Source organism: Gorilla gorilla, chromosome 1 (assembly GCF_029281585.2).
Source record: "Gorilla gorilla gorilla isolate KB3781 chromosome 1, NHGRI_mGorGor1-v2.1_pri, whole genome shotgun sequence".
Taxonomy (NCBI): domain Eukaryota; kingdom Metazoa; phylum Chordata; class Mammalia; order Primates; family Hominidae; genus Gorilla; species Gorilla gorilla.
Genome location: NC_073224.2, coordinates 33659994 through 33687045, shown reverse-complemented (window position 1 = coordinate 33687045; position 27052 = coordinate 33659994). Strand labels below are relative to the sequence as shown.

Sequence of the window (27052 nt, the reverse complement as noted above, 5' to 3'; positions counted from 1 at the left end):
TTAGCCATTCCACAATGCATACATATTTCAAAACATGTTGTACGTAATATAAGCAATTTTTGTCAATTGAATAAATTAATTTTGGGTGGGCACGGTGGCTCACACCTGTAATCCTAGCACTTTGGAAGGCTGAGATAGGTGGATCATTTGAGCTAAGGACTTCAAGACCAGACTGGGCAACATGGCAAAACCTGGTCTCTACAAAAATACAAAAATTACCCAGGTATGGTGGTGCGTGACTATAGTCTCAGCTACTTGGGGGGTGCTGAGGCAGGAGGATCACTTGAACCCAGGAGGCAGAGGATGCAGTGAGCCGAGATTGCACCACTGCACTCCAGCCTGGCAACAGAGCGAGACTCCGTGAAAAAAAAAAAAAAAAAAAAGGCCAGGCGCGGTGGTTCACGCCTGTAATCCCAGCACTTTGGGAGGCCGAGGCGGGCGGATCACCTGAGGTGGGGAGTTCGAGACCAGCCTGACCTACATGAAGAAACCCCATCTCTACTAAATATACAAAAATCAGCCAGGCATAGTGGTGCAAGCCTGTAATCCCAGCTACTTGGGAGGCTGAAGAAGGAGAATCGCTTGAACCTGGGAGGCAGAGGTTGCAGTTAGCCAAGATCCCACCATTGCACTCCAGCCTGGGGAACAAGAGCAAGACTCCATCTCAAAAAAAAAAAAAAAAAAAAAAAAAGTGTGACAGAGAGCTTTGAAAACAAAAATTGCAATAAAAATAAACAGACATATAACCCACAAACTTGAGCTAGGTATAATGACGATAAAAACAAAGATAAATTTAATGTTCAAACAAAATCTAAAAAGATAATTTGAAAAATGTATATAAAGTTAACTGTGAACAAGTGCTCAAAAGATACTCATTATAGAGATGTGACAAACATCTAAAAAAATCCGAATATTGGATAAGTTATGTTCATTTGATTTTCACACACAAGAAACTAGGCAACCATTAAGAGCTAAGCTGACATTTTTAACAGGTGCATATTCTTTCTTCTATAACTAATTAAATTACATCTTCTTTTGTATATCATTATGTTCCTTTATAACAACTGTATTGGACATCTTATATACATATCTTCACACAAGAGGTATTAGTCCTATTTCCTTTGGGTAAATACTTAGAAGTGGAATGTTTTTATAATGAAACCAAGATAATACTTAAAAGATTTTTTAAATAATTTTCTGTTTCCTAAAAAAGTTTTTAAACAATTTTCTAACTATTTCCTTGTGATATTTAATATTCTTCAGAAAAAATGCAGGAAAATTCCTAATTTGTCTGAAATTTAAGAATTCTACCTTCATTTCTTTAATATTGTATACTTAACACAAACTCATAGTTAACCTATAACCCAAAGATCAGTATAAACGACTGCTGATAAAAGTGGGTGAAACCACTTACCAGTATGTAATCTATATGCTTCCATCTTAATGCTTTATTTCATAAAGCAATAAATCCATCATAAAACCTTGTACTTTACTCAAAGGCCTTATCTCAACACATGCATTACGTGTCCCTTCTTAGGTTTCAATCAGTGAAAATCCACTAGGTAGCATGAGCAACTATGACATCAGCCAATCATTCTGAACTTCGATATCAACTGGAATGAGGCTTATTTAGCGTGTTATGGACATTAAGCAGCATTAAGATTACTAAAGCAACAAAGAAACGACTGCTGTCATCCCACTGTCTTCTGTGTTTTGCCTTTATAAGCAAAAATATTGAAGATTATTAAGACAACTTTTCTTCTGTAACTTACTGGAAGAAGAATGAGGTAAGAGGCTAAATGTTTCACATTTGTTTACTAAATTTAATTCTAGAACAAAGTGAAATTTGGGAGGGGAAATTCTATTTTTAATTTAATCCTAGATTTATGTTTTAAAGCTGACAGAAAACCATTCTGAAGAAATTTTCCTTTATTTAATGAACATAAATTTTTTGAACAAAAGGTTTATTATTGTTAATTGAGAAAAAATTTGAGGTAGCTAAAGTTAACACTCAAATTATATTGGAAATTCCTTGGCTATTTTTACTAAATTTCTCATAATTTCCAGAAGTTAGGGGCTAAGTTTCACTTTGTTAACTATAGCATTAACAGCATGAAAGTGATTATAACTGTTTGAAATGATGAAAGAAATTTAACCAACTTCTTTTCCTTCCCAGGTAGCCAGTGTTTCTAAATTTTATCTTTTTTACGCTAAAAATTATTTATTCTGTTTTTATTGACTAGTAACAGATTTCAACCTAATTCTAATGGCATTATCTCACAGATTCAAAAAATGACCAATGACAGTAAAGTCAGAAATGGAATTATTTCTTGAGAAAATACAAATATGATCTAAAATGCAAATGACACTATTAATTCAAATCAAAATAAAACATCAGTGTTTCAAATCTACCAGTCCCTAAACTTATTTAGAACATGAATAAATCGAGACTTTCTTCTGCGAAACAAGTATACTTAGAGATATCATACAGCTCCCATGATGAGCAAAAGGAATCTCCTTATATGTTTAATGGTGTTATCAAGTGTAACAGCAACTCCATGTGGACTGTGTACCAATTTCCAGTGGAGATGCTGTTACTTTTGATGGTTACCAACTTGCTACAATATAAAGGTATAATAAAGAAAGACAGAAAATTGTGGTCACTTGGACTCTCATTTGATTCCAGCAGAAAAAAAGACTTTCAGCCTGTTTTATAAAATTAACAAATGATTAAGAATTAATATCAATTTTCTTAAATTCAAGTTTTGCAACACCAAGAAGATCCAATAATGGAAGAGGATTAAAGTCATCATTCAGAAATGGTATACGGGAAAATGACCTATGAATTGACAGACAATATAGCTGAGTTTGTCTGTCATTTCTTTAGGCCAATATTCTGTATGACTGTGCTACTTCAATATCAGAAATCGACTAACACCACGCAACCAACGCAATGGCAGGTACACAGAAGATAATCTGTAACACTACCATGTAAATGTATTGAGTAAATAAAACATAAATATACCTAATGAAAACCTGTTTGTGTTTTTCTGACAAAGCTCATATTTATTTAACCTAACTTACTGACTAGTCAACCTATGTACCATTTAATTATCAGGATGTATCAATTAAACCAGTTTGCTATATTTACTAATACATACATATGATCCACCTCAGAGTCCAGAGGGCTATTCCACCAAGGAATCCCCACCCACCTCAATCACTTCAGTGAAATTCCCTAGACATCTTGCTCTCTAAATAATGAAAAGAAGAGTAGCCGGGCACAGTGGCTCACGCCTTTAATCCCAGCTCTTTGGGAGGCTGAGGCGGGCGGATCACTTGAGGTCGGGAGTTTGAGACCAGCCTGACCAACATGGAGAAACCCCGTCTCTACTAAAAAAAATATATATATATAAAATTAGCCGGGCGTGGTGGCACATGCCTCTAATCCCAACTACTCAGGAGGCTGAGGCAGGAGAATCACTTGAACCTGGGAGGCGGAGATTGCAGTGAGCTGAGATCGTGCCACTACACTCCAGCCTAGGAAACAAGAGTGAAACTCCATCTCAAAAAAAAAAAAAAAAGAAGAAGAGGAGACAATGACATGGCTTATAAAACTTTCCAAAAAAAAAAAAAAAAACAACTTTCCAGTGTGAAATTTTAAACAAATGTTTGTGGAAACTCGTCTCAGCTATAATCACTTTAATTCTTTTTCTTTTAAACTAAGTCTGAGGCTGGGCATGGTAGCTCATGCCTGTAATCTCAGCACTCTGGGAGGCAGAGGCGGATGGATCCTTTGTGGCCAGGAGTTCGAGACCAGCCTCGTCAACGTGGCAAGAGCCCATCTCTACTAAAAATACAAGAATTAGCCAGGTCAGTGGCGCATGCCTGTAGTCCCAGCTACTCAGGAGGCTGAGGAGTGAGAATCACTTGAACCTGGGAGGTGGAGGTTGTAGCGAGCCAAGATCACACCACTGCACTCCAGCCTGGGTGATAGAGTGAGACTGTATCAAAAATAAAATAAAATAAAATAACCTGAACTGGACAGAATTTACATTAATTCTTAATGTAAGTATTAAGATATTAGTAGTTTACATCTGACCAAGCTCTGTAAGAACAACACAGCAACAATATTTAGATTATTCCTAAAGTCTTACCTCAGCTCCAACTTATAATAATATTGAAATAGCTTTCCAATGACTTTCCAGTCTCTAGCCTCTACTTTCTTTTCCTAAAACATACTCTTACTCCTCAAGTCTACTTAAAAGTTTAAACTTCTTAATAGCATAATTTAGAAAAAATTCCATTCACCAAATTAAAAGAAATTGCTCAAAGAAAATGAAAATCTAGAATGTGTTCCTAAAAGGAATAATTAACATTGCCCTCTCCACATCTGTGAAAAACAGCAACAACACTCAAAGCCTCCCTAATATTACTAGAAGATAAACTAGCTAGACTATTAACTCATTAAAAACAGGGGCCATGTCAGTCTTGTTCACTGTAGCAACTAGCAGCTCCTAGCACTGACACGTACTAAGTGCTTAACAATGTGTTCTGTTTTGTTTCGTTCTGAAGAGACAGTGTCTTGCTCTGTCATCCAGGCTGGAGTGCATTGGCATGATCATAGCTCACTATAACCTCAAACTCCTGGACTTGAGCGATCCTCTCGCCTTAGCCTCCCAAGTCGCTGGGACTACAGGCCCACACTACCACACCAGCTAATTTTTAAATTTTTCTGTAGAGATGGGGTCTCACTATAATCTTGAACGGCTGGCTTCAAGCAATCCTGCCGCCTTGGCCTCCCAAAGTGCTGGGATTACAGGCATGAGCCACTGTGCCCACATAACAATGTTTCTTAAGTGAATACATGAATAGCTCATCATCTATGGAATACTGTGCTTTACACCAAGTAGTTTGCATTTATTATTTAGTATTCATAACAGTCTACCTGCAACCATTGCTTTTCCTATTTTATAGAGGAGCCAGAGGCTAAGTAAATTCCTCAGTCTCACACACAGTGAATGGCAAAGCCTGGGTTCAAATTCAGCTGCCATTCTCCAAAGCTCACAGATTTCCAAGCAACTTCTCTTTCGAAAAGCATAAAAGGGAGCTGTTCGGGATAAAAGAATTATTCTAAGACACAATTATGATAGTGGCTGTAAAACTGAATAAATTTACTATAAATCACTTATAATAAATGAATTTTTCTTTTTTAATTTTTTTGAGATAGAGTCTCGCTCTGTCACCCAGGCTGGAGTCCAGTGGCACGATCTTGGCTCACTGCAACCTCTGCCTCCCAGGTTCAAGCGGTTCTCTGCCTGAGCCTTCGGAGTAGCTGAGATTACAGGCCCGCGCCACCATGCCTGGCTAATGTTTGTATTTTCGGTAGAGATGGGGTTTCACCATCTTAGCCAGGCTGGTCTTGAACTCCTGACCTCATGATCCACCAGCCTTGGCCTCCCAAAGGGCTGGGATTACAGGCGTGAGCCACCGCACCTGGCCATGAATTTTATAGTATGTAAAGTATGCCTTAATAAAGCTTAAGAATGAGGCTGATCTATGTGTAGTGATTTGGAATAAATCATAACACATAAAGTGAAAAAAATCTAGGCACAGAGCAGAAGATAGAGATACTCCCTTTTGTATAAACATATGTATGTGCTGACAGAAGAATTCATTTTTTCTGGAAAGATTCAGAAACAGCTGTAAACAATGACTGCCTCAAAAAAAGGTTCTGGATACCCGGAGTAGGAAAAAGCCTACTTTTCAGTGTACAAGCTTTTCTACTATGAATTGTTCACTGTGTCCATCTATTACGTTTCCAACTCAAAAAAAAAAAAGGAAAAAACAAGAAAAACTGGGAATATAATGATCAGTGTAATCATGTGGATTTAACTATAATTTCTTAAATTTTAAGTATCTACACAATTACATAATCCCATTTCCACTGAAAAGGAAAGCAGACTCAGAATGTGAGAGTGATTCTCTTCATTCCTTTAGAAAAAATACATTTCAGGCTCCCCTGCTAAACACTGTCCATCTTTGGATCCATGATACCTTAATACAGCCCAATAAATTCTCAAAGAAAAAAAGTCAGAGCCTTTACTTCTAAGTATCAATATTTAAGAAAATCTAGTTTTTAATATTTTAACTGTATGGTAGAATTGTTTTGAGTTTACATTTTAGTCCCCAAAAAGACTATTTTAGCATATTTTATTTAACATATATAAACGGTTCTTAATCGTCCACATTATTTTTCAATTTTTGAAGAAAAAATAATTCACTTTAAAACACTAAAAAATTTTAGAAAGCATTCTACCTGTTGATCAAGTATTCATCCTTTGTCTTATGATGAAACACAGGAATTGGAACACCCCAAACTCTTTGCCTTGATATACACCAATATGGCCGTCTGTCCATCATTTCAACCATGCCATTCAGTGCTGATCCAGGAATAAATTTCACCTTTTTTAACAATTCCTGCAATTAATTCATAAATCAAGTCTTGTGAGAGAAAGCAGAACAAGTATTCTAGAACAGTCAATTTTCCAAATGCATTTCTTTCTTTTGGATGTTTGCAGCCATTCACATACCTCCCTTACCCTCCCCTCAAAAAAACAACTAAAGAACTAAAAGATTTCAGAGCAAATAAGGCAAAGTAAAAATGGAGCCGCAAAGAACTTAATAAATAATTCAGGAGCAGTGATAATATCAGGAGCATTGTTCCATTTTTTAACAATGTTACAAAAGATTTCATACCAATTTCTAATTTACACCAACCCTAGATCAAAACTGGTAATAAAAGCTTTCATAGAACTATTATACTTCACTAAACTATAGTTAAAATCAATTCAAACTTGATTTCCACCATTTTTTAAAATGCTTAAAAAATAAATTACTATCGTAGACTGCCAAAAAAAGATTGCGATATACCTAATTTTACATAATATAGTTTACAATATAGAAAACACTTTCTCAAAATAAGCCCAAGTATGTGATTCAACCTGTAATCCCAGCATTTTGGAAGGCTGAGGTGGGAGGATCACCTGAGCCCAAGAGTTCAAGGTTGCAGTGAGCTATGAGCATGGCAGTGCACTCCAACCTGGGCGACAGAGCAAGAGCCTGTCTCTAAAATAAATCTCTCTCTCTCTCTCTCTCTATATATATATATATATATATCGACAAATGGATAACAGTTACTTCCTCTCAAGAAAGCTCCCTTCCTCCATTCCCAAAATAAGGTTGAAAACTGCTACCATTTGATTTAATTTGTCAACTAACAAAAGATTAATTGTATAGCAAAAAATGTTTACTAATAGTCTCCAAAAAGGTCAAAATGTTAACTTCATTTTAAAAAATCTTTCTATCCATTAATAAAAGCATTTTTACATTTTCAAAGAAGGTTTAAATTGTTTCTCACTCACCGTAACTACCAGAAGTCCCCTCCCCCAAAGCTCTCTGTAGCACCACCTATTGGCAGAATGGCAAAATCTCTACAAATCAATTTGATTAATACTATACTTGGTTTAAAAGTCTAAGAAATGTGAATATTGAATAGATATTTGATTTTGCTAAGGAATAACTATTACTTTTTAAAGGTGGTGATAATGGCATGGGAATTATGCTTTAAAGAGTTTGGCCGAGCGTGGTGGCTCACGTTTGTAATCCCAGCACTTTGGGAGGCCAAGGAGGGCGGATCACCTGAGCTCGGGAGTTCAAGACCAGCCTGGCCAACATGGAGAAACCCCGTCTCTACCAAAAATACAAAAAAATTAGCCGGGCATGGTGGTGCATGCCTATAATCCCAGCTAATCAGAAGGCTTAGGCAGGGAATTGCTTGAACCCGGGAGGTGGAGGTTGCTGTGAGCCAAGATCGCATCATTGCACTCCAGCCTGGACAACAAGAGTGAAACTCCATCTCAAAAAAACAAATAAATAAATACAGAGTTTATCTTTGGCTCACACCTGTAATCCCAGCACTCTGCGAGGCCGAAGCAGGCAGACTGCTTGAGCTCAGGAGTTCGACACCAACCGGGGCAACTTGACAAAACCCTATCTCTAGAAAAAAATACAAAAATTAGCCAGATGTGGTGGCACAGGCCTGTAGTCCCAGTTACTCAGGAGGCTGACGTGGGAGGATAAGTTGAGTCCAGGAGGTGGAGGTTGCAGTGAGCTGAGATCACACCACTGCACTCCAGCCTGGGTGACAGAGCAAGACCCTGTTTCAAAAAAAAAAAAAAAAAAGGAGTTTTATCTTTCACATATATGTGCTAAAATATCGCCGGAACAATATATAATATATGGAAGAAATAATGCCTGGAGTTTGCTTCAAAATAATCCAATTGTTAAGGGGTAAAAAGTGGGTGGTCGGAGGGGTGTAGATAAAAACAAAATTAACCAAAAGTTGATTATTGTTGAAACTGAGTGATGGGAATATGACAATACATTATCCTATTCTCACTACTTCTGCAAAGAACAATTTTTAACTTTACAAAAAAGTTAAAAAAAACTTGGCTTAAATACATTGCATCAGACTTAGACGTTCTACAACCAAAAATCGGTGCAGAGCTGCAATTTACAAATTTTAACATTGACAAATAAGGAAGAGAGGCTTTAAATGAAGAAAAAAACAAAATGCACTATATATTACAGTTGTCCACATTACACAAGTATAGAAAGTATAAACTGCTATAAAAAGCTTTGGCAAGGACCCCAAATTGCCAGGCCAATAAATGAACCAGCTAAATACAGTAGTATCTTTCAAACTGTAAAGCAAAATATCTATATATTCAACCTGGTTAACACATATATATTTAAGCTCTTTCATTAAATAGAATCAAGTTGTGAGAGATGTTTACACACACACACACACTCACATATATATATATATATATATATACACCCATATAGAAAGATACATATTAAATGAAAGGGCTCAAATATATATTAAGTATTTAAATACCAATTATAAGTATTTGTTAGCTCCAAAGCAACAACTTTGTATATTTTTCATATTGTTAGTTTCTCTTTTTAATATGCTTCCTTTGTAACCAGAACAGTAACTTTTTTAATTGATTGTAATTTCAACCTTAAGGAAGCAAAGGGTTTAAAAAAGTTTTACTGACTGCTTATTATGTATCAGACCATATTCTGGAAACTCGTATTTCCTTACTCCATGAGATACGCATTATTACCACTTTATATAGATGAGGAAACAGAGGCAGTGGCAGGTTAAACTAGGTAACACAGTTCTGTCCAAATTCTATGCAACTTTGACTACACTGGGCAAGAAAGTCTATCTACTAACAGTGTGATTTGGACAAATCACTCAACCTCTTTATGCCTCATTTCTCACACATGTATAATGAAAAAATGGAAGTCCAAGGTCCTTCCAGATCTAAAATTCTACACTGTTATGAAACTAAATCATAATAGCAGCAATCCCTATTACTCCTGAAACCCCACCTCAACCTCACATGCAGCCCCTTTATACTGAGGGAATGATATGCCCGACCCGTTAAAACAGGATGCTTTTTATACCTTGGCTGCAGTCTTAATATCCGTGATGTTTATAAACCACTGCTTGCTGGCACGAATAACCACAGGTTTCTTGGTCCTCCAGTCATATGGATAGCTATGAACCAATTTCTCCTCTTTCAACAAATTCTTTGCAGTCTGAAGCATCTTTATAACTTTAAAAAAAAAAAACACCAAATTAGACATAATTAAAAAGTACTGTGAAAATCCTAAAAATGCTCTAAACTTCCAAAAAATACTAAATCTGCAGCAACAGGTGGCAATAAGAGTAGTCACCTTGCCAGCCACAGTGGCTCACACCTGTAATCCCAGCACTTTGGGAGGCCGAGGCGGGCAGATCACGAGGTCGGGAGTTCGAGACCAGCCTGACCAACGTGGTGAAACCTCGTCTCTACTAAAAATACAAAAATCAGCCGGGCATGGTGGTGTGTGCCCATAATCCCAGCTACTCAGGAGGCTGAGGCAGGAGAATCGCTTGAACCTGGGAGGCAGAGGTTGCAGTGAGCCGAGATCGTGCCACTGCACTCCAGCCTGGGTGACAGAGCGAGACTCCGTCTCAAAAAATAAAAGAGTAGTCAACTTGGCTGGGCGTGGTTGCTCACGCCTGTAATCCCAACAGTTTGGGAGGCACAGACGAGAGGATCACTTGAGGTCAGGAATTCAAGACCAGCCTGGCCTGCATGGTGAAACCCCATCTCTATTAAAAATACAAAAAAATCAGCAGGGCATAGTGGCGTGTGCCTGTAATCCCAGCTACTTGGGAGGCTGAGGTGGGAGAATCATTTGAACCTAAGCTAAAGCGGAGGCTGCAGTGAACCGAGATTGCAGTGAACCGAGATTGCGCCGCTGCACTCCAGCCTGGGCAAGAAAGCAAGACTCTGTCTCACAAAAAAAAATAAAATAAAAAAGAGTAGTCACCTTCCAGGTATCAAAGGCGTGCTCTGGGATTCTCCTGGCAAAAAAAAGCAGGGACTGTAAAATCTTAATCAGACTCCAAATTATGCCACTTCTACCTCTTTTCACGTCAAAGAAAAGATGAACAGATTATATCTAGAATTCTACAGTTGAAGTTTAGATCCATAGTCTTTCATGCCATGAATCTTAAAATGGTCTCCAGGTAATCTGGAGGAAACCAGGTGTAGTGGGTTGAATTGTGTCCCCAAGAAGATCTAACCCCCAGCACTAGTGAATGTGACCTTACTTGGGAATCAGGCCTCTGCAGATGTAATCAAGTTTAGATGAGGTCACACTGCATTAGGGAGCACTGGTGTTCTTAGAGGAGGATAGAAAGAAGATTATGTTTTTGCCACTGATTCAGCCATGTGAAACTCATCTCATTACCCTTTTCTGGGTTTGAAGCTGCTGTCTCTAAAAGTGCCATCTCATTGTGCTTAGTATCAGTCAATGCTAGAGAAATCTTGAATAGCTTATGTACAAAACTTTTTTAAATTTTTGTATTATTTTGAAACTTTGCTTCTTTGGGTGCCACCCTGGCCACCCAACTTGACTGTGACAGCCCTCTACAGTCTGTGAGCTGGCAGATTTTTTTTTTTTTTTGAGATGGAGTCTCGCTCTGTTGCCCAGGATGGAGTGCAATGGTGCAGTCTCAGCTCACTGCAACCTCTGCCTCCCAGGTTCAAGTGATTCTCCTGCCTCACCCTCCAGAGTAGCTGGGATTACAGCCACCTACCACCACACCTGGCTAATTTTTTGTATTTTTAGTAGAGACAGGGTTTCACCATGTTGGCCAGGCAGGTCTCGAACTCCTGACCTCGTGATCTGTCCGCTTCAGCCTCCCAAAGCACTGAGATTACAGGGGTGAGCCACCGTGCCTGGCCAGGCTGGCAGTTTCCTGATCTTTTAAAGTTTCTTTCCCTATCCAATCCCCACTTTCCGGTAAGGTTTCTGTAAAGTCTGTCAGGTGTACATCCTGCAGCTTACTGGCTTAAAACATATTGTCCTTTGATATAGTCTCTTTGGGGCCGATTGGGAGAAACAGAAATCAATAGTCCACCTGCTTTGATACTGAATATTGACAAGTGTCTTTTTGAAATAAAGAACCAGTCCCACCAATTAAAAAAAAAAAAAAAAAAAAAAAAGAGGATTCACAGAGAGACATTTAAGACCTAAAGAAGGTGGCTGGGTATGGTGGCTCACACCTATAATCCCAACACTTTGGGAGGCCTAGGCAGGTGGATCACTTGGGGCCAGGAGTTTGAGACCAGCCTGGCCAACATGGTGAAACCCTGTCTCTATTAAAAATAAAAAATAGGCCGGGTGCGGTGACTCATGCCTGTAAACCCAGCACTTTGGGAGGCCAAGGCAGGTGGATCACGAGGTCAGGAGATCGAGACCGTCCTGGCTAATATGGTGAAACCCCATCTCTACTAAAAATACAAAAAATTAGCTGGGCATTGGTGGCAGGCGCCTGTAGTCCCAGCTACTCGAGAGGCTGAGGCAGGAGAACGCATGAACCCGGGAGGCAGAGCTTGCAGTGAGCCAAGATCGTGCCACCATACTCCAGCCTGGGCAACAGAGCGAGACTCAGTCTCAAAAAAAAAAAATAAAATAAAAAATAAAAAAATTATGGCCTGACACAGTGAGGGCTCACGCCTGTAATTCCAGCACTTTGGGAGGCCAAGGTGGGCAGATCACCTGAGGTCAGGAGTTCAAGACCAGCCTGGCCAACATGGTGAAACCCCATCTCTACTAAAAATACAAAAATTAGCCGGGAGTAGTGGTGTGTATCCTGTAATCCCAGCTACTTGGGAGGCTGAGGCAAGAGAATTGCTTGAACCCAGGAGGCAGAGGTTGCAGTGAGCTGAGATCACACCACTGCACTCCAGCCTGGGCAACAGAGTGAGACTGCGTCTCAAAAAAAAAAAAAAATTAGCTGAGTGTGGTGGTGTATGCCTGTAATCCCATCTGCTCAGGAGGCTAAGGCACAAGAATCACTTGAACCCAGGACACAGAGGTGGCAGTGAGCTGAAAGCATGCCACTGCACATCAACCTGAGTGAGAAAGTGAGACTGTCTCGAAAAAACAAGTAAGATCTAAAGAAGGCCATGTGACAAGAGAGGCAGAGAGTGGAGTAACGCAGTTATAAACCAAGGAATGCCAAGGATTTCCAGGAGCCACCAAAAGCTAGAAAGAGGCAAGTAAGGATTCTCCCATAAAACCTTCAGGAAAACATGGTCCTGCCAGTACGATGAATTTAGACTTCTAGCTTCCAGCACTTGAGAGAATAAATTTCTGTTGTTTCAAACCACCAAGTTTACGGTGATTTTTTACAGTAGCCCTAGAAAAGTAATATATCAGGTCTAATTAGCCTTAGTCTTAGTGCGGGCAAAGAAAGGTTTTCATAGCACCTGGTCTCTGAATCTGTAAAGAAAGATAGAAAGACAATTCAAGGCTGGAGGATTCCCAAGATTCTAATACATAAATCATGCCATATAGGTCAGTTATTTACAAGGGTTAAAAAGTGAGTAGGGAATGTGTAATTTACAGTCAACATCCAGCCCTGATCTTGACTGTATCCTTCCACAAAAGTAATACTGCTGATTATTATCTCCATAGCCCTAAAATAACTTCACTCCCTGTTGACTGCCCTGACTTGCTTAAATAAAGCAGCTTCAAAGCAGAAGATGAAAAAGTCTCAAACTCCATTTTAAAACATATGGCAAAACAAGACATAATTTATTTTTTTGTTTCTGTTAAAGTATAAGAAGGGAAAATAGGTAGCAAAGGTTACTGCTACCTACTTTTCAGAAAACATGTATGATATCAACAGATATGATGCTCACCCACATCAGTTCCCTCTTCAAGGACAGCCTTGTTTTGAAGTTCAGGACCTGCAACATCTGTGAAAACTCCATCTTCGTCCACTAAACAATCCTATAAAGTATCATTTTGAACAATTAAAAGATCAAGACATTTTCTCTTATGACAATATCTGGCAAAACAATATATATAAAAACATCTCAGTATAGCCTGGTCTTTTTCTACATTGAAACTCTAGGTACTTGGCCGGGCGCGGCACTCAGGCCTATAATCCCAGCACTTTGGGAGGTCGAGGTGGGCAGATCACTTGAGGTCAGGAATTCGAGACTAGCCTGGCCAACATGGTGAAACCCACTTCCACTAAAAATACAAAAATTAGCCAGGCATGGTGGTGTGCACCTGTAGTCCCAGCTACTCGGGAGGCTGAGGCAGGAGAATCGCTTGAACCCTGGAGGTAGAGGTTGCAGTGAGCCGAGATCATACCACACCACTGCACTCAGCCTGGGCGACAGAGCAAGACTCCCTCTCAAAAAAAAAAAAAAAAAAAAAGAAAAGAAAAAGAAATAGGAATTTGTGAATTTTATACATTTAAATCACCAAAGCCAAAATGTGTTATTGAAGCATATACATAAACTTTAATAACAAAAGTAACAAAATATATTAAAACATCTTTGAGTGGTCTCTATTGTTTCCAAATCTATGCCTATATACACAGTTGTTCCCTTTCTGACTCACCTTTTAACTAAACGGAAATACCTGCTAAGTAACTGAAGTATGTAAAGTAAATGTAGAGAGGACTGTTTAGCTAAAACAAACAGGCTTTTTCAGGGAATAAAAGTAATTTGTCTATGTGACTTGATACTAGAAAAAAAGTATTTTAAAAGTGCCCCATGATATATATTCTTCAATTCTAAAGTGCTAATTTTCTATTAATTCTGGGAAATCTTTTTCAATTAGTACGAATTAATGAAACTTTAGAGTACTACACAAACCTGAGCATTTCACACTTATGGTGACAAAAGTCATCATTTTTAAAAAATGAAGATGTTGGTTAGAATTTATCATTTCCTTTTATTAAGATGAATAATTAAAAATGATAAAAGAGGAACAGTACCATGGGCAGGTTGTGCTGAGACGCTACACCGTAATCTTCCATACCATGAGCTGGGGCTGTGTGAACCAATCCTGTTCCTTTTGCCATGGTCACATGATTTGCAGGTAAAAGAGGAGAAGCTTTATCAGGAATTAATGGATGACTGCAAGTACCATTTTCCAAATCTACACCTGTGGGGAAAGAAAACCACTATTAAGAATCATTTTATATGGCAAATCTATCTCCTTAAGCTTAGCAATAGAATATCAAGTTAAATGCGCAGAATCTAGAACAATACTGGCTAGGCTTAAATTCCAGCTTCCCCTTTAACTTGTTCTGTGACCTTCTATAATCTATAAAATGCAGATAATTATGGTTCCCACCTCAGAGGGTTTCTGTGAGAATAAACAGAGTTAATGTAGTTTAAGTGTTTTGATACTTGCTGCATCTACCACTTAATATTCTTCCTCACCACCCTCCCAAAATGATCTCTAAGTAATTGATAAGAAATAATTCATTTTTTTCCGGAAAGAAAACCTACCCCATACAAATTACTTCGTTTTTAGCTCTTCAACCTTCCTACTACTTTAATAAGTAGTACCTACGTGACACCAGCTTATTTTGACAGGGATAATATATATACTCCTCCACAATATGGTGACTCAAATAGCAACTCAATAATTATCTGATAGTAAGAATTTGAAATAATTATGCTATCTAGACAAAAGATCTTTAAATTCAACCTTAACACTTTCAAAAATCTTGTGATTTTTAGCTTCTATGATAACGTATAACTTGACAATGAAGTCTTTAATATCCTCTGCATTTATAAAAGAGCAGGGCGCTGGGTGCAGTAGCTCATGTCTGTAATTGCAGCACTTTGGGAGGCTGAGGCAGGAGGATTGCTTGAGCCGAGGAGTTTGAAACAAGCCTGGGCAACACAGTGTGAGAGGGTGGGAAGTAAATTATTATCTTGGTTTTTATTTTTATTACCCTGTTGCACCAAAGAGGACCAAATGGTCTTCAAAATTCTTAAGCTCCTTTCCTGCCTCTGACATAAAAATCTTTCTATTTTTGTTAAGGTTGTTTAAACTTCTCATTGGCTTGTATCTGAACTGATTAATTTAGAGGGCTTTCCTATTTAGCTAGGCAGTCTTTCTAGGCAGTTTTTGTATCTTTATTCATGTGATAGATTTTTTAGCAAGAAATTAAAAGATATATCATACCTAAGGATCAAAGATAATTTTAGCCCAGGCATGGTGGCTCACGTCTATAATCCTACCACTTTGGGAGGCAGAGGCAGGAGGAACACTTGAGCTCAGGAGTTCAAGATCTGCCTGGGCAACATAGTGAGACCTCATCTCTTTAAAAATAAAATAAAATAAAATAGAATTTTAGTCCAGGCACAGTGGCTCATGCCCGTAATCCCAGCACTTTGGAAGACCAAAGCAGGAGGATCACTTGAGGCCAGGAGTTCAAGACCAGCCTGGGCAATGTAGCAAGACCTCATCTCTACCAAAAAAATTAAAAATTAGCCCAGCATGGTGGCACACACTTGTAGTCCCAGCTACTCAAGAGGCTGAGGCAGGAAGATCCCTTGAGCCTAGGATCCAGAGGCTGCAGTGAGCCAAGATGGCACCACTGCACTCCAGCCTGGGCAACAGAGCAAGACCACATCTCAAAACAAAACGAAGAACAACAACAACAAAAAGCTAATTTTAAACTTCCCTAGACTTCCAGAATTATATTTCAAAGCAGTCACTACCTCAAAAGTCCCAAATTATAGCTCACAAAGAATTATTTTGGGCTAGGCACAGTGGCTTACGCCTTTAATCCCAGCACTTTGGCAGGCCAAGGCAGGCAGATCACTTGAGCCCAGGAATTCCAGACCAGTCTGGGCTACACAACAAGAATTCATCTCTGTAAAATATTTTTTCAAAATTAGCCGGGTGCAGTGGCATGTGCCTATAGTCCCAGCTACTTGGGTGGCCAGGGCAGGAGGATTGCTTGAGCCCGGGAGTTTGAGGCTGCAATGAGCTGACTGGACCACTGCATTCCAGCAATGGGCAACAGCATGAGACCCTGTCTCTTTAAAAAATAAAATAAAATAAAATTCCTTTGATAGAAGAACTGCTTTCTGAATAATTTTCAGAACTTATTCAATCCTTTATTAAAATTATGTATCGAAAAATAAGTATATGCATTTCCTTTCTTGCTACTTTTATTAAAACAGATAAAAACAATTTTAAAAATTAATTTTGCATAAAATTTTACCAAGTAACTACTGGATACTGCCAGAAATTAGTTTTATCTGTTGTACATTTATCAATATTCATATTTTTCTATACTCCTATCATGCTTAATGTATATTCTCCTTTAGTGTAATCAATGTAAAATGTATTCTAGAAAGGTAGAGGCCATATCTGTTTCAATTCAAAATATGCAGTTCAGCAAAGTAGTAAATTCAAGTCAGCCCAATACTTTGATGACTGTGTTGTCAGATATCTAAAAATCTTCACCTGAAAGTGTTGAAATAGTCTCAAATGTTGTTTCCAAAGTAGAAGCAACAGATGCTACTTTATCTGCCGCCAGTACGTAGAGGTCTCCAGACTTAGAACATTTCACAACAGCATACCTAACATAAGATTTTAGGAGAAATTACTAATAATGAAACAAGAAAAGCCACAGATATCATTTTAATTTTTAAATAATCATTTTAGAAAAAACTGACTTCAGGCCAGCGCGGTGGCTCATGTCTATAATCCCAGCACTTTGGGGGGCCAAGGCAGGTGGATCACCTGAGGTTGGGAGTTTGCAACCAGCCTCACCAACATAGAGAAACCCCATCTCTACTAAAAATACAAAATTAGCCTGGCGTGGTGGCGCATGCCTGTAATCCCATAATCCCAGCTACTCGGGAGGCTGAGGCAGGAAAATTGCTTGAACCCGGGAGGTGGAGGTTGTGGTGAGCCAAGATCATGCCACTGTACTCCAGCCTGGGCAACAAAAGGCAAAACTCAGTCTCCAAAAAAAAAAAGAAAAAAGAAAAAACTGACTTCAAGATCAAACTGTACTACTTTCAAAACACTTCGTAACTTATACTTCTATTTCATTTTCCCGAGAAGCTGGATAAGGTCATAAAAAGGATCACCTAAAGGTTAATAAAATCTATATGAACATAATAACTAAGTTATAATTCATTAAATTTCAAAATAATAAACAGGATAAAATAAATTCAAAATAATGTTAATAATGGAATAGATTATATTTGTGTATGAAACAAAAAATGCAATAATATACCCACTTTGATTCAGGCATATAGCAAACAGCTTCATTGGCTGGAATCGTCCAAGGTTGTGTGGTCCAGACCAAAATACTAACAGGAGATGAACCATCTGTGAAAATACAATTGTAAATATGTTAGCAAATGGGATAATTCTATAACTTTGGTACACTCAAGCTATGAATAAATCTTACCTATAAGAGGTGCCAATTTTGGAGAAGGCTTTAAGAGAGGAAATTTTACATATATTGAACGACTGACATGCTCAGGATTATATTCAAGTTCTGCTTCAGCCAATGCAGTCCTAAGGGTTAAAAATATTAAACATAAATACTTGGAAGCCTCACAAATTTCTCCCTTTTAATTACCGAAAAATGCATATATACCTAGATGACGGAGACCAAAACACAGGTTTGTAAGATCGATAAACCAAGCCCTATAAAAGACAAAAATATGATGTTAAAAGTAGAATCTTGTAACGCATACTAAAACCTACTCAAAGAGAGAAAATACTTCTTTACCTTATCATACATTTGGTAAAAAGTTCTCAACTGTTTGGCTTCATACTTCCCATCAAATGTGTAGTAGCAATTATTCCAATCTGCCATTATTCCCCAACGAATAAATGCTGATTTCTGTTTCTCAATGGCTGCTTTAGCAAATGATCTAGCTAAAAAAAAAGACGAAAAAAAGATTTTAAAAAACCAATGAATTCGAATTCTTAAACATGGTTTAGCATGTATCTCTAAATGCAAATGCTATAGACAGTTTAGAATGCAAATTTTTTTTTTTTTTTGAGACACAGTCTCGCTGTCGCCCAGGCTAGAGTGCAGTGGCGCGAGTGGCACAATCTCGGCCCACTGCAAGCCTCTGCCTCCCGGGTTCACGCCATTCTCCTGCCTCAGCCTCCTGAGTAGCTGGGGCTACAGGCGCCCGCCACCACGCCCGGCTAATTTTTTTGTAGTTTTAGTAGAGACGGGGTTTCACTGTGTTAGCCAGGATGGTCTGGATCTCCTGACCTCGTGATCTACCCGCCTCAGCCTCCCAAAGTGCTGGGATTACAGGCGTGAGCCACTGCACCCGAGCACAAAATTTTTTTTTTTTTGAGATGGAGTCTTGCTCTGTTGCCCAGGTTGGAGTGCAGTGGCGGATCTCAGCTCACTGTAACCTCTGCCACACAGGTTCAAGCAATTCTCGTGCCTCAGCCTCCCAAGTAGCTGGGACTACAGGCGTGAGCCACCACACCTGGCTAATTATTTGGTATTTTTAGTAGAAACGGGGTTTTGCCATGTTGGCCAGGCTGGTCTCAAACTCCTGACCTTAGGTGATCGATCCACCTCCCTCAGCCTCCCAAAGTGCTAGAATTGCAGGCGTGAGCCACTATGCCCAGCCTATAAAAATTTTTTAATAGAAAAATAATTTGAAGGTCAACAGTGTTCAGAAGATACCTACAACAAATTCTAAAATTAACTGGAATTGCAAAAGTTAAAATTTTATTACTGTCTTCTGTATTTTCCAGACTTTATACAATGACCTCACGTTTAGGACAAATAAACTGGAAAAATTATTCCTTATTGTTTCTTAATTTAAGAAAAGGCTCAGATAACAATTTTCATTTCATTATACACAAAAAATTAATCAGAATATCAAATCTAAGCCAATGATAATAGGTTTCACAAGGAAGTAAAAAAATCTTCACAGTTACATCCAAATGTACAATAGTATAACATATAAGAAAAAGAGAATCCTCCCTGGCCCAGTCGACTGAAGAAAAAGGATCAAATAAAAGATTAATGTAAAATATATGTATTTTAGAATTGAATTTTGGCTTAACACCTAAAATCAGTCAACAAGCCCCCTTGAGGAAAGTAGAAAAAAGAATTTACCAAAAAATAGTTTTATAAAATATGAACATTAAGAAACTGAGAATGCAATCAGAAATGCTCACAAAGTCTTTCCTTCAATATCCAAACATAAATTCTTACAAAAATCAATGAAATAAAATCTGAATTTTCTGTGACAGAAAGGCGTTTCCAATAGATCTTATTATAAGCAAACCAAACCCAAACAAAAGGTTCCTTTGGTAAAGTTCTGACTATTCCAAGGACCTGAGTGTTTACAAATATCATTTTAAAACAGAAATACAGATTGTTTACCTTTCTTTCTAATTTCCATAGCTGAAAGATTCTGAGCTTCTCTACCAAGTTCTGATAATACTTTTATTTCAATGGGCAACCCATGACAATCCCAGCCGGGCACAAAATGTATTTTGGAGCCATTCATCATATGGAATCGATTGGCTATGTCTTTCAAAATCTGCAAAGATAAAATGATAATTATCATTCATACATAAAACATTTGGCCTACAATTTATGTTCTTTTTTTTAAACTTAATACCATTTTTAAAACTGCAATTTGAAAGGAAACGTATAAATTAACTCATAAAAAAACTATTGACACAAATAGTCTAATATTATTTATATTGAGCTAAGAAATATCATCAAACCATTGCAGAACTTACAGTGTACTCAGAGAATGGAATTTTGTGGTTAACTCTGTCATTGACAAACCCTCACTAAAACAGTAGACCTCTTCATTAGGTATAGTTCTAGAACCAATTTACCTTTTTAAATTCATTTTAGATACTAGAGGGCAGCAGAGCCTTTTAAAAAATATATTACTATAGTTGAATGGGGGAATCAAAGGCAAAGGATAGATTTAGCTCCAAGCTCAATTTCCTTCTTCCCAAGAGGAAACAGTGCTCTGACCACTAGCCCAGTAGTCCAGAAAACAATTTCCTCCTTTCCATGCCTATCAAAGGTAGAAAAGATATTATTATTCTCCTCCCATCCCTTCCCCCTTTAAAAACTCTAATTTCAAACTGTTTACTAATGAACAGGAAGGAGCCTTGTGATCTGAGTGGTTGTCACATTAAAAAAAATTCATCTAGCTATACATACTTAAGATTGGTACACTTTACTCTGGGTATATTATTTAAACCAATCATCATATAAACAACCTCCTTTCTACTTATCTCTTTGGAAATTTGTTTACTTATTTTTTTGTCTCTTCCCTGTAAAACATAAACTCCATGAAATCAGAGAGCCCATCTGTCCTCTTCACCCATGAATTCCAGCCTTTCAAATGGTTTCTGGCACTAGTCTATAAATATTTATCAAATACATGAATACATGGATGCATATATGCTCTCAACAATGGTATCTTATATAGTAGCCACTGGCCACATGTGATTTTTGGTGCTAGTCCGAATTCAGATGTAATATAAATTATAAAATATATACCTGATTTCAAACATGTGTTACGAAAATGTGATATATCTCAAAAATGTTTTACATTGACTGTATGTTGAAATGATACTTTAGATATGTTAAGTGTAATATTAAAATTAATTTCACTTGTTTCTTTTCATTATTTTCTGGGGCCACTAGAAAAATTTTAACTTACCTATGTGGCACAAATTTATAGTTTGCATTACATTTCTTATATTTCTTTCTTTTTTTTTTTTTGAGACGGAGTCTCGCTCTGTCGCCCAAGCTGGAGAACAGTGGTGCAATCTCGGCTCACTGCAACCTCTGCCTCCCAGGTTCAAGTGATTCTCCTGCCTCAGCCTCCTAAGTAGCTGGATTACAGGCACATGCCACCGTGCCCAGCTAATTTTTTTATATTTTCAGTAGAGAGGGGGTTTCACCATGTTGGTCAGGCTGGTCTCGAACTCCTGACCTAATGATCTGCCCGCCTCAGCCTCCCAAAGTGCTGGGATTACAGGCGTGACCCACCACGCCCAGCCGCTTGCATTGTATTTCTACTGAATAGTGTTGCTTTCAGTCATATGAACAGGATGAAATCAATCACTGGAACTAATAATTAACAGTGTACCTAATAAGGATTCTTTAATAATAAAATATAATATATGAAGCCTCTAGTGAAAAGAATAGCAATATAATAGGAATATTTTATTAACTCCTCAGTATCAAACACCACCCTCCTTCTCCCCAAAAAAAAGTTCCTCCATACTTTTAAGAGTCATTTATCTCTGTTCCTTTCATTTTTCTAATATTCATGCATTGCTTTGTTTGAGGGATAAATATCTGAATGCCTACTATATGTCAAGAATTTTTCTAGGAACCTAGAATATGGTAGTAAACAAAAACGACAAGGTCTTTTTTCTCATGGAGTAACACAGAATATATACCAACATATCACACACTATGGAGAAAAAAGCAAATTATAGGGTTAGAAAATGACATTTAGGGGCTGGGGGTGGTACCATTTTAGAGGGAAGTCAGGAGAGCCTGGTAAGATGACATTTGAACAGAATCTGAAAGAAATGAGGAGGTGATCCATGTGAATGTTCTGGTGATGCATTCTAGGAAGAGGAGAAAGCAAGCAAGACTATAATTAGCATGTGTGAGGAAGAGCAAGAATTGGTCCTTCCCTAGTTCCAAAGTGCCCATGCTCTTTGCTAAGGGCTTCAAGAAGGTTTCTCTTCATGTGAGAGATAAGTTTTGTAAGATGCCACTGTTTTGGCCGGGTGCAGTGGCTTACGCCTGTAATCCCGGCACTTTGGGACGCCGAGGCGGGTGGATCATGAGGTCAGGAGATGGATACCATCCTGGCTAACATGGTGAAACCACGTCTCTACTAAAAAATAATACTAATAATACAAAAAATTAGCCGGGCATGGTGGCAGGCACCTGTGGTCCCAGCTACTCGGGAGGCTGAGGCAGGAGAATGGCGTGAACCCGGGAGATGGAGCTTGCAGTGAGCCGAGACTGCGCCACTGCACTCCAGCCTGGGTGACAGCGTGAGACTCTGTCTCAAAGAACAACAACAAAAAAAGATGCCACTGTTTTTTAGGCAATTATTCCTTTGTCCTCAATCCACATGGAGCTGGCTCCCTCTGCTGCAGCTCCAAGAGTGAACATGTGATCCACTGTAGCCATTAATATATTCTATCCCCAAGTCTGCAATGACTGATTCAGAAATAGACGTGCGACCCGAATCAGGCCAATGAGATTCAATTCCAGGACTTTTATAAGATTATTGGGGGCCAGACGTGGTGGCTCACGCCTGTAATCCCAGCACTTTGGGAGGCAGAGGCGGGCAGATCACGAGGTCAGGAGATCGAGACCATCCTGGCTAACACAGTGAAACCCCCTCTCTACTAAAAATACAAAAAATTAGCCGGGCGTGGTGGCAGGCGCCTGTAGTCCCACCTACTTGGGAGGCTGAGGCAGGAGAATCGCTTGAACCCGGGAAGCGGAGATTGCAGTCAGCCAAGATTGTACCACTGCACTCCAGTCCAGGTGACAGTACAAGACTCCGTCTCAAAAAAAAAAAAAGAAAAAAGAAAAAAGAACTGTTGGGAAAGAGAAGGTGGAATTATGTAAGCCTGAAACTACCGGGAAATGTGCTGGGGGTCTGGGGTGGGGCAGTAACCAAAGTAGCAAAGAGTGAGAGACAGAAACCAATTCTTAATTTTATGTGAATTCCTGATCCAGCTATGCAGGTGGCTAAAACTATCTGGACTCTACAGTAAAAAAGCCAGTTAATTCTCCCTCTTTGCTTAATCCAGTTAGAGTTGGCTCTTCCATTCCTTGCAAAAGAGTTTGAAATAATAGAGTTTTATTCTGTATTTATATCACAAAACATGATTTTTTTCTTTTTTTTTGAGACGCAGTCTTGCTCTGTTGCCCAGGCTGGAGTGCAGTGGCGCAATCTCGGCTCACTGCAAGCTCCGCCTCCCGGGTTCACGCCATTCTCCTGCCTCAGCCTCCCGAGTAGCTGGGACTATAGGCTCCCGCCACCACGCGTGGCTAATTTTTTGTATTTTTAGTAGAGACGGGGTTTCACCGTGTTAGCCAGGATGGTCTCGATCTCCTGACCTCATGATCCGCCCACCTCGGCCTCCCAAAGTGCTGGGATTACAGGCGTGAGCCACTGCGCCTGGTCTCTTTAATAGCACTATTGACCCATTCAGTGACCAAATTCCTGGTTTTGAAACTACAGATGCCTACGCCAATTCCTCCCCAAAATTTCCACTGAAATCTACAAAAAATAAAGAACTGAAAAATGAGTGAACAGATTGTAGTATTAACATATTCTCTCAATGAAATTCTACTAAGCATTTTAAAAATAATGAATTATTGATATCTGTGGGCCAAGCACTGATTATAGGCATGAGCCATACCGCCCGGCCAACTTTTTTTTGTCCACTGCTATTCCCAGATTCTAGAACAATGCCTCGCCCGATAATTATGCACTGAATAAGATGATGTTTACTAATATAATGTTAAGCTCAAAGCAAATAGCAGCAATGTTTTTTTCATGCAGTACTAAAATTGTATATTGCTTTCTATGAAAATGTTTTAGTTTTATGTGCAAATCTAAATTTACATAATTATCATATAATTAGAATACACATTTATAAAGAGTATTTACATAAACACTTTCTTTCAAGTGTCATAACCTAAATTATGGTTACCTTATTTAAAGCATGTCCAACATGAGGGTCACCGTTTGCATAAGGAGGTCCATCATGAAGGCAAAATTCTGTCTTTACTTTTCTTTCTCTTTGCCATGAATAAAGTTCTGAAAATCCACATTTCTGTTTTAAAAAAAAAAAAGATATCTAAACATCATATAAATACATACTCCTGAGTCTAACCATAAATAACAGCCAACACTTGCTTATTTCCATTCCAATTCCATTCCAATCTACTCAACTCTGAAATACAAGGTGAGGTTTCTGAAATGCGTGTCTAAGTACGCATCTCTTAAAATCTTTCAGTAGTGTCCCCATACACCTCAGATTGAAGTCTAAACTCTTTATATGATATGCAGCACCCTACAAAGGTTTAGTACCACTAAGTTCTCGGGCATTCTTTCATCACTCCCCATGCTTCACTCCTCACCCCCGACATGTTGAAGGACCTGCAGATTCCCGACACACATATTCTTGCTATTCTTTGGCGGCAATGCTTGCCATTCCCCAAATCTGGGAACAACATGCATGGCAGTCTCACTTCCCTTCCCTCACTTGCTGTGTGATTTTGTCCAGGTTACTGTGCACTTATGGGCCTGCTTTCTTATCTGAAAAAAAAAGTGTTAATATCCATCTTACAGGGCTGCTGTGAAGATTAAACGAGGAAACATTTGAAACTGTCACTCTTTCTGGCATACAGAAGGTATTGACTAAAAAACCTTTAAAAAATTAGATGAACTCTTATAACTGTCAGAATATTTAGGCTAAGTATATTTACTTAACCAATATTCCAAGAATATCAGGGATTTTTAAAGACTAGAATTACAGAAGCTAACGAGGAATCTCTGCTCTTAGAAAGTTCAGTCTAGGCTGGGCGTAGTGGCTCAGGCCTGTAATCCCAGCCCTTTTGGAGGCCGAGGCGGGAAGATCACTTGAGGTCAGGAGTTAGAGACCACCCTGGCCAACATGGTGAAACTCCATCTCTACTAAAAATATTAAAATTAGCCGGGCGTGGTGGTGCGCACCTGTAATCCCAGCGACTCGGGAGGCTAAGGCAGGAGAATTGCCTGAGCCCGGGAGGCGGAGGTTGTAGTGAGCTGAGATCGCGCCATTGCACTCCAGCCTGGGCGAGTTCAAACGAGTCATAATTCCAACTAGGGATCTAAAAGATCCAAGAAGTGGGCTTCAACTTCCCCTTCATTCATCATAATTGACGTTTTTAAGGTTTTTTTTAAGGACGGGGGGGGTGGGGGTGACTAGCCAATATGGTCTCGAACTCTTGGCTCAAGCGATTCTCCCGCCTTGGTCTTTCAAAGTTCTGGGATTACAGGCGTGAGCCACTGCGCCCAGCCTGGGTTTTTATTTACATGTGGACATGTGAATTTACTTTTTACAAGGCATTGGAAAAGTGCCCAAAGTCTATCTGTTCTGCCTACGGTAGACATGGGACATACGTGCGGTACATGCTGGTATCTGGGCATCGCTAGTGACCCCTTAATGTCCCGCTCCAGAACCTGGTACAAAGGAGGGACTCATCTAGAGATTTCTTCACTTAGGTTTTCAGCCCACAAAATCTGTGCGAAGCAGACGAATTCCACCAATCTGGTCACACCCCCGCCCACCCGCACCGGCGTGGAGCCTAGAGGTGTGGCGCCTGCGAGCGCCCGGTGCCCGCGGCCGGATCGGGCCTCTCTGGAGGCCCCGCGCCGAGGCGGGGCCCGTACCTGCTGGATCTCCAGCTCCGTGTCCGGCTGCTGGCGGCCCAGCAGCTTCATGGGGAAGCTCGTCTGCGGCAGCAGCACCGTGTCCCGGTATCTGCCACTATTCGAGTTCGGCTGGTGGTTACTGGCCCCAGAGACCGACCGCACCAGAAGCCTCTTCGTCGCCCCTTGCCATCCCGGGCTGCAGGGAAGGCGGGGCGTCCCCCACAAACTTCGGGCAGTGGCCAGGGCGGCCGCGCCCGGCCCGCGAGGGAGCAGCCCCCAACGCATGGTCGGGCAACCCCTGAGCGCGGGGTCCTCCGCTCCCGCCCCAGCTTGAAGGGGCAGGACCCCAGGAAACCGAGGGGAGCCGAGTAAGAGGGCGCACGCGCTCCGGGAGCGGAAGGGGCGGGGAGGGAGCGGCGGGTAGTGGGGGCGGGGCGGTGGGCACCGCCTTCCCGGAGTCCGCGGAGACTGAGCCACCTCCGGGTCCTCCCTGCAGCCGCCGGGGGGCGGGCTCAGATTCACGGGGGCGGGGAAAGGTGGGGCTCGTAGTCCAATCGCTGTGCCCTGCTTTTTAAATATATATATATATATATTTTTTAATTTAACACAACATAGCTATGATTGTATCACTTTAACATGTAGCCAATAAAAAGTAAGATATTTTACATATTCTCTTCATACGAAACCTTTGAAATTTGACATGTACTTTGCACATACTGTACATCTCAATCTGGGCTAAACTCATGGCAAGGCCTCAACAGGCACACTTGGGTAATGACTACCACTGTGGGCAGCACAAGTTCAGTGAAAATATTGTAAAATAATAAGATTTCAGCAAATCGAGTTTTAAAGATCTAATTGGCTATTATTAAATATTCCTAAACCTTTCTACAAAATAGAAAGGATCTCTGATGAGCTGTGGGGGCAGGGTGAGGTTTATAGGCAGAAAAGGTTGAAGAAGGCAGAAACAGGGAACGAAAAGCAGACGCCATTTGGCTTAATGGATTTGGCTATCATCTCTCCTGATTTCCTGGAACGCAGACCTTACAAGTAAACAGCCTAGTGCAGGAGCTCAGTCCAAATCAATGACTTCCCATAGATTTTAACAATATTATAAAACAATCTAACCTTTTTTTAAGATTCCCTTA

General features: G+C 39.7%; 1 protein-coding gene and 2 non-coding genes across 3 annotated transcripts in view; 2 read left to right on the top strand and 1 right to left on the bottom strand.

Annotated features, from left to right (window-relative positions):
* The window catches only part of IARS2 (isoleucyl-tRNA synthetase 2, mitochondrial), a 53715-nt gene extending 27326 nt beyond the window's left edge, over positions 1-26389 (bottom strand). The window contains exons 1-12 of the mRNA XM_004028424.5: positions 25923-26389; positions 24199-24321; positions 19850-20009; positions 18215-18363; positions 18080-18129; positions 17888-17997; positions 17715-17805; positions 16930-17045; positions 14432-14601; positions 13341-13431; positions 9541-9692; positions 6320-6480 (exon numbers count right to left, since the gene is read on the bottom strand). Of these exons, the coding sequence (XP_004028473.4) occupies positions 6320-6480; positions 9541-9692; positions 13341-13431; positions 14432-14601; positions 16930-17045; positions 17715-17805; positions 17888-17997; positions 18080-18129; positions 18215-18363; positions 19850-20009; positions 24199-24321; positions 25923-26189 (1640 nt within the window). The 5' untranslated portion in view covers positions 26190-26389. The remainder of the gene's footprint in view (positions 1-6319; positions 6481-9540; positions 9693-13340; positions 13432-14431; positions 14602-16929; positions 17046-17714; positions 17806-17887; positions 17998-18079; positions 18130-18214; positions 18364-19849; positions 20010-24198; positions 24322-25922) is intronic.
* On the top strand, positions 2530-2614 carry MIR194 (microRNA mir-194). The gene has a single exon (NR_106273.1). It is a non-coding gene; the product is annotated as a microRNA mir-194 (primary transcript).
* MIR215 (microRNA mir-215) lies at positions 2809-2918 on the top strand. The gene has a single exon (NR_106274.1). It is a non-coding gene; the product is annotated as a microRNA mir-215 (primary transcript).
* Positions 26390-27052: the final 663 nt, after the last annotated feature.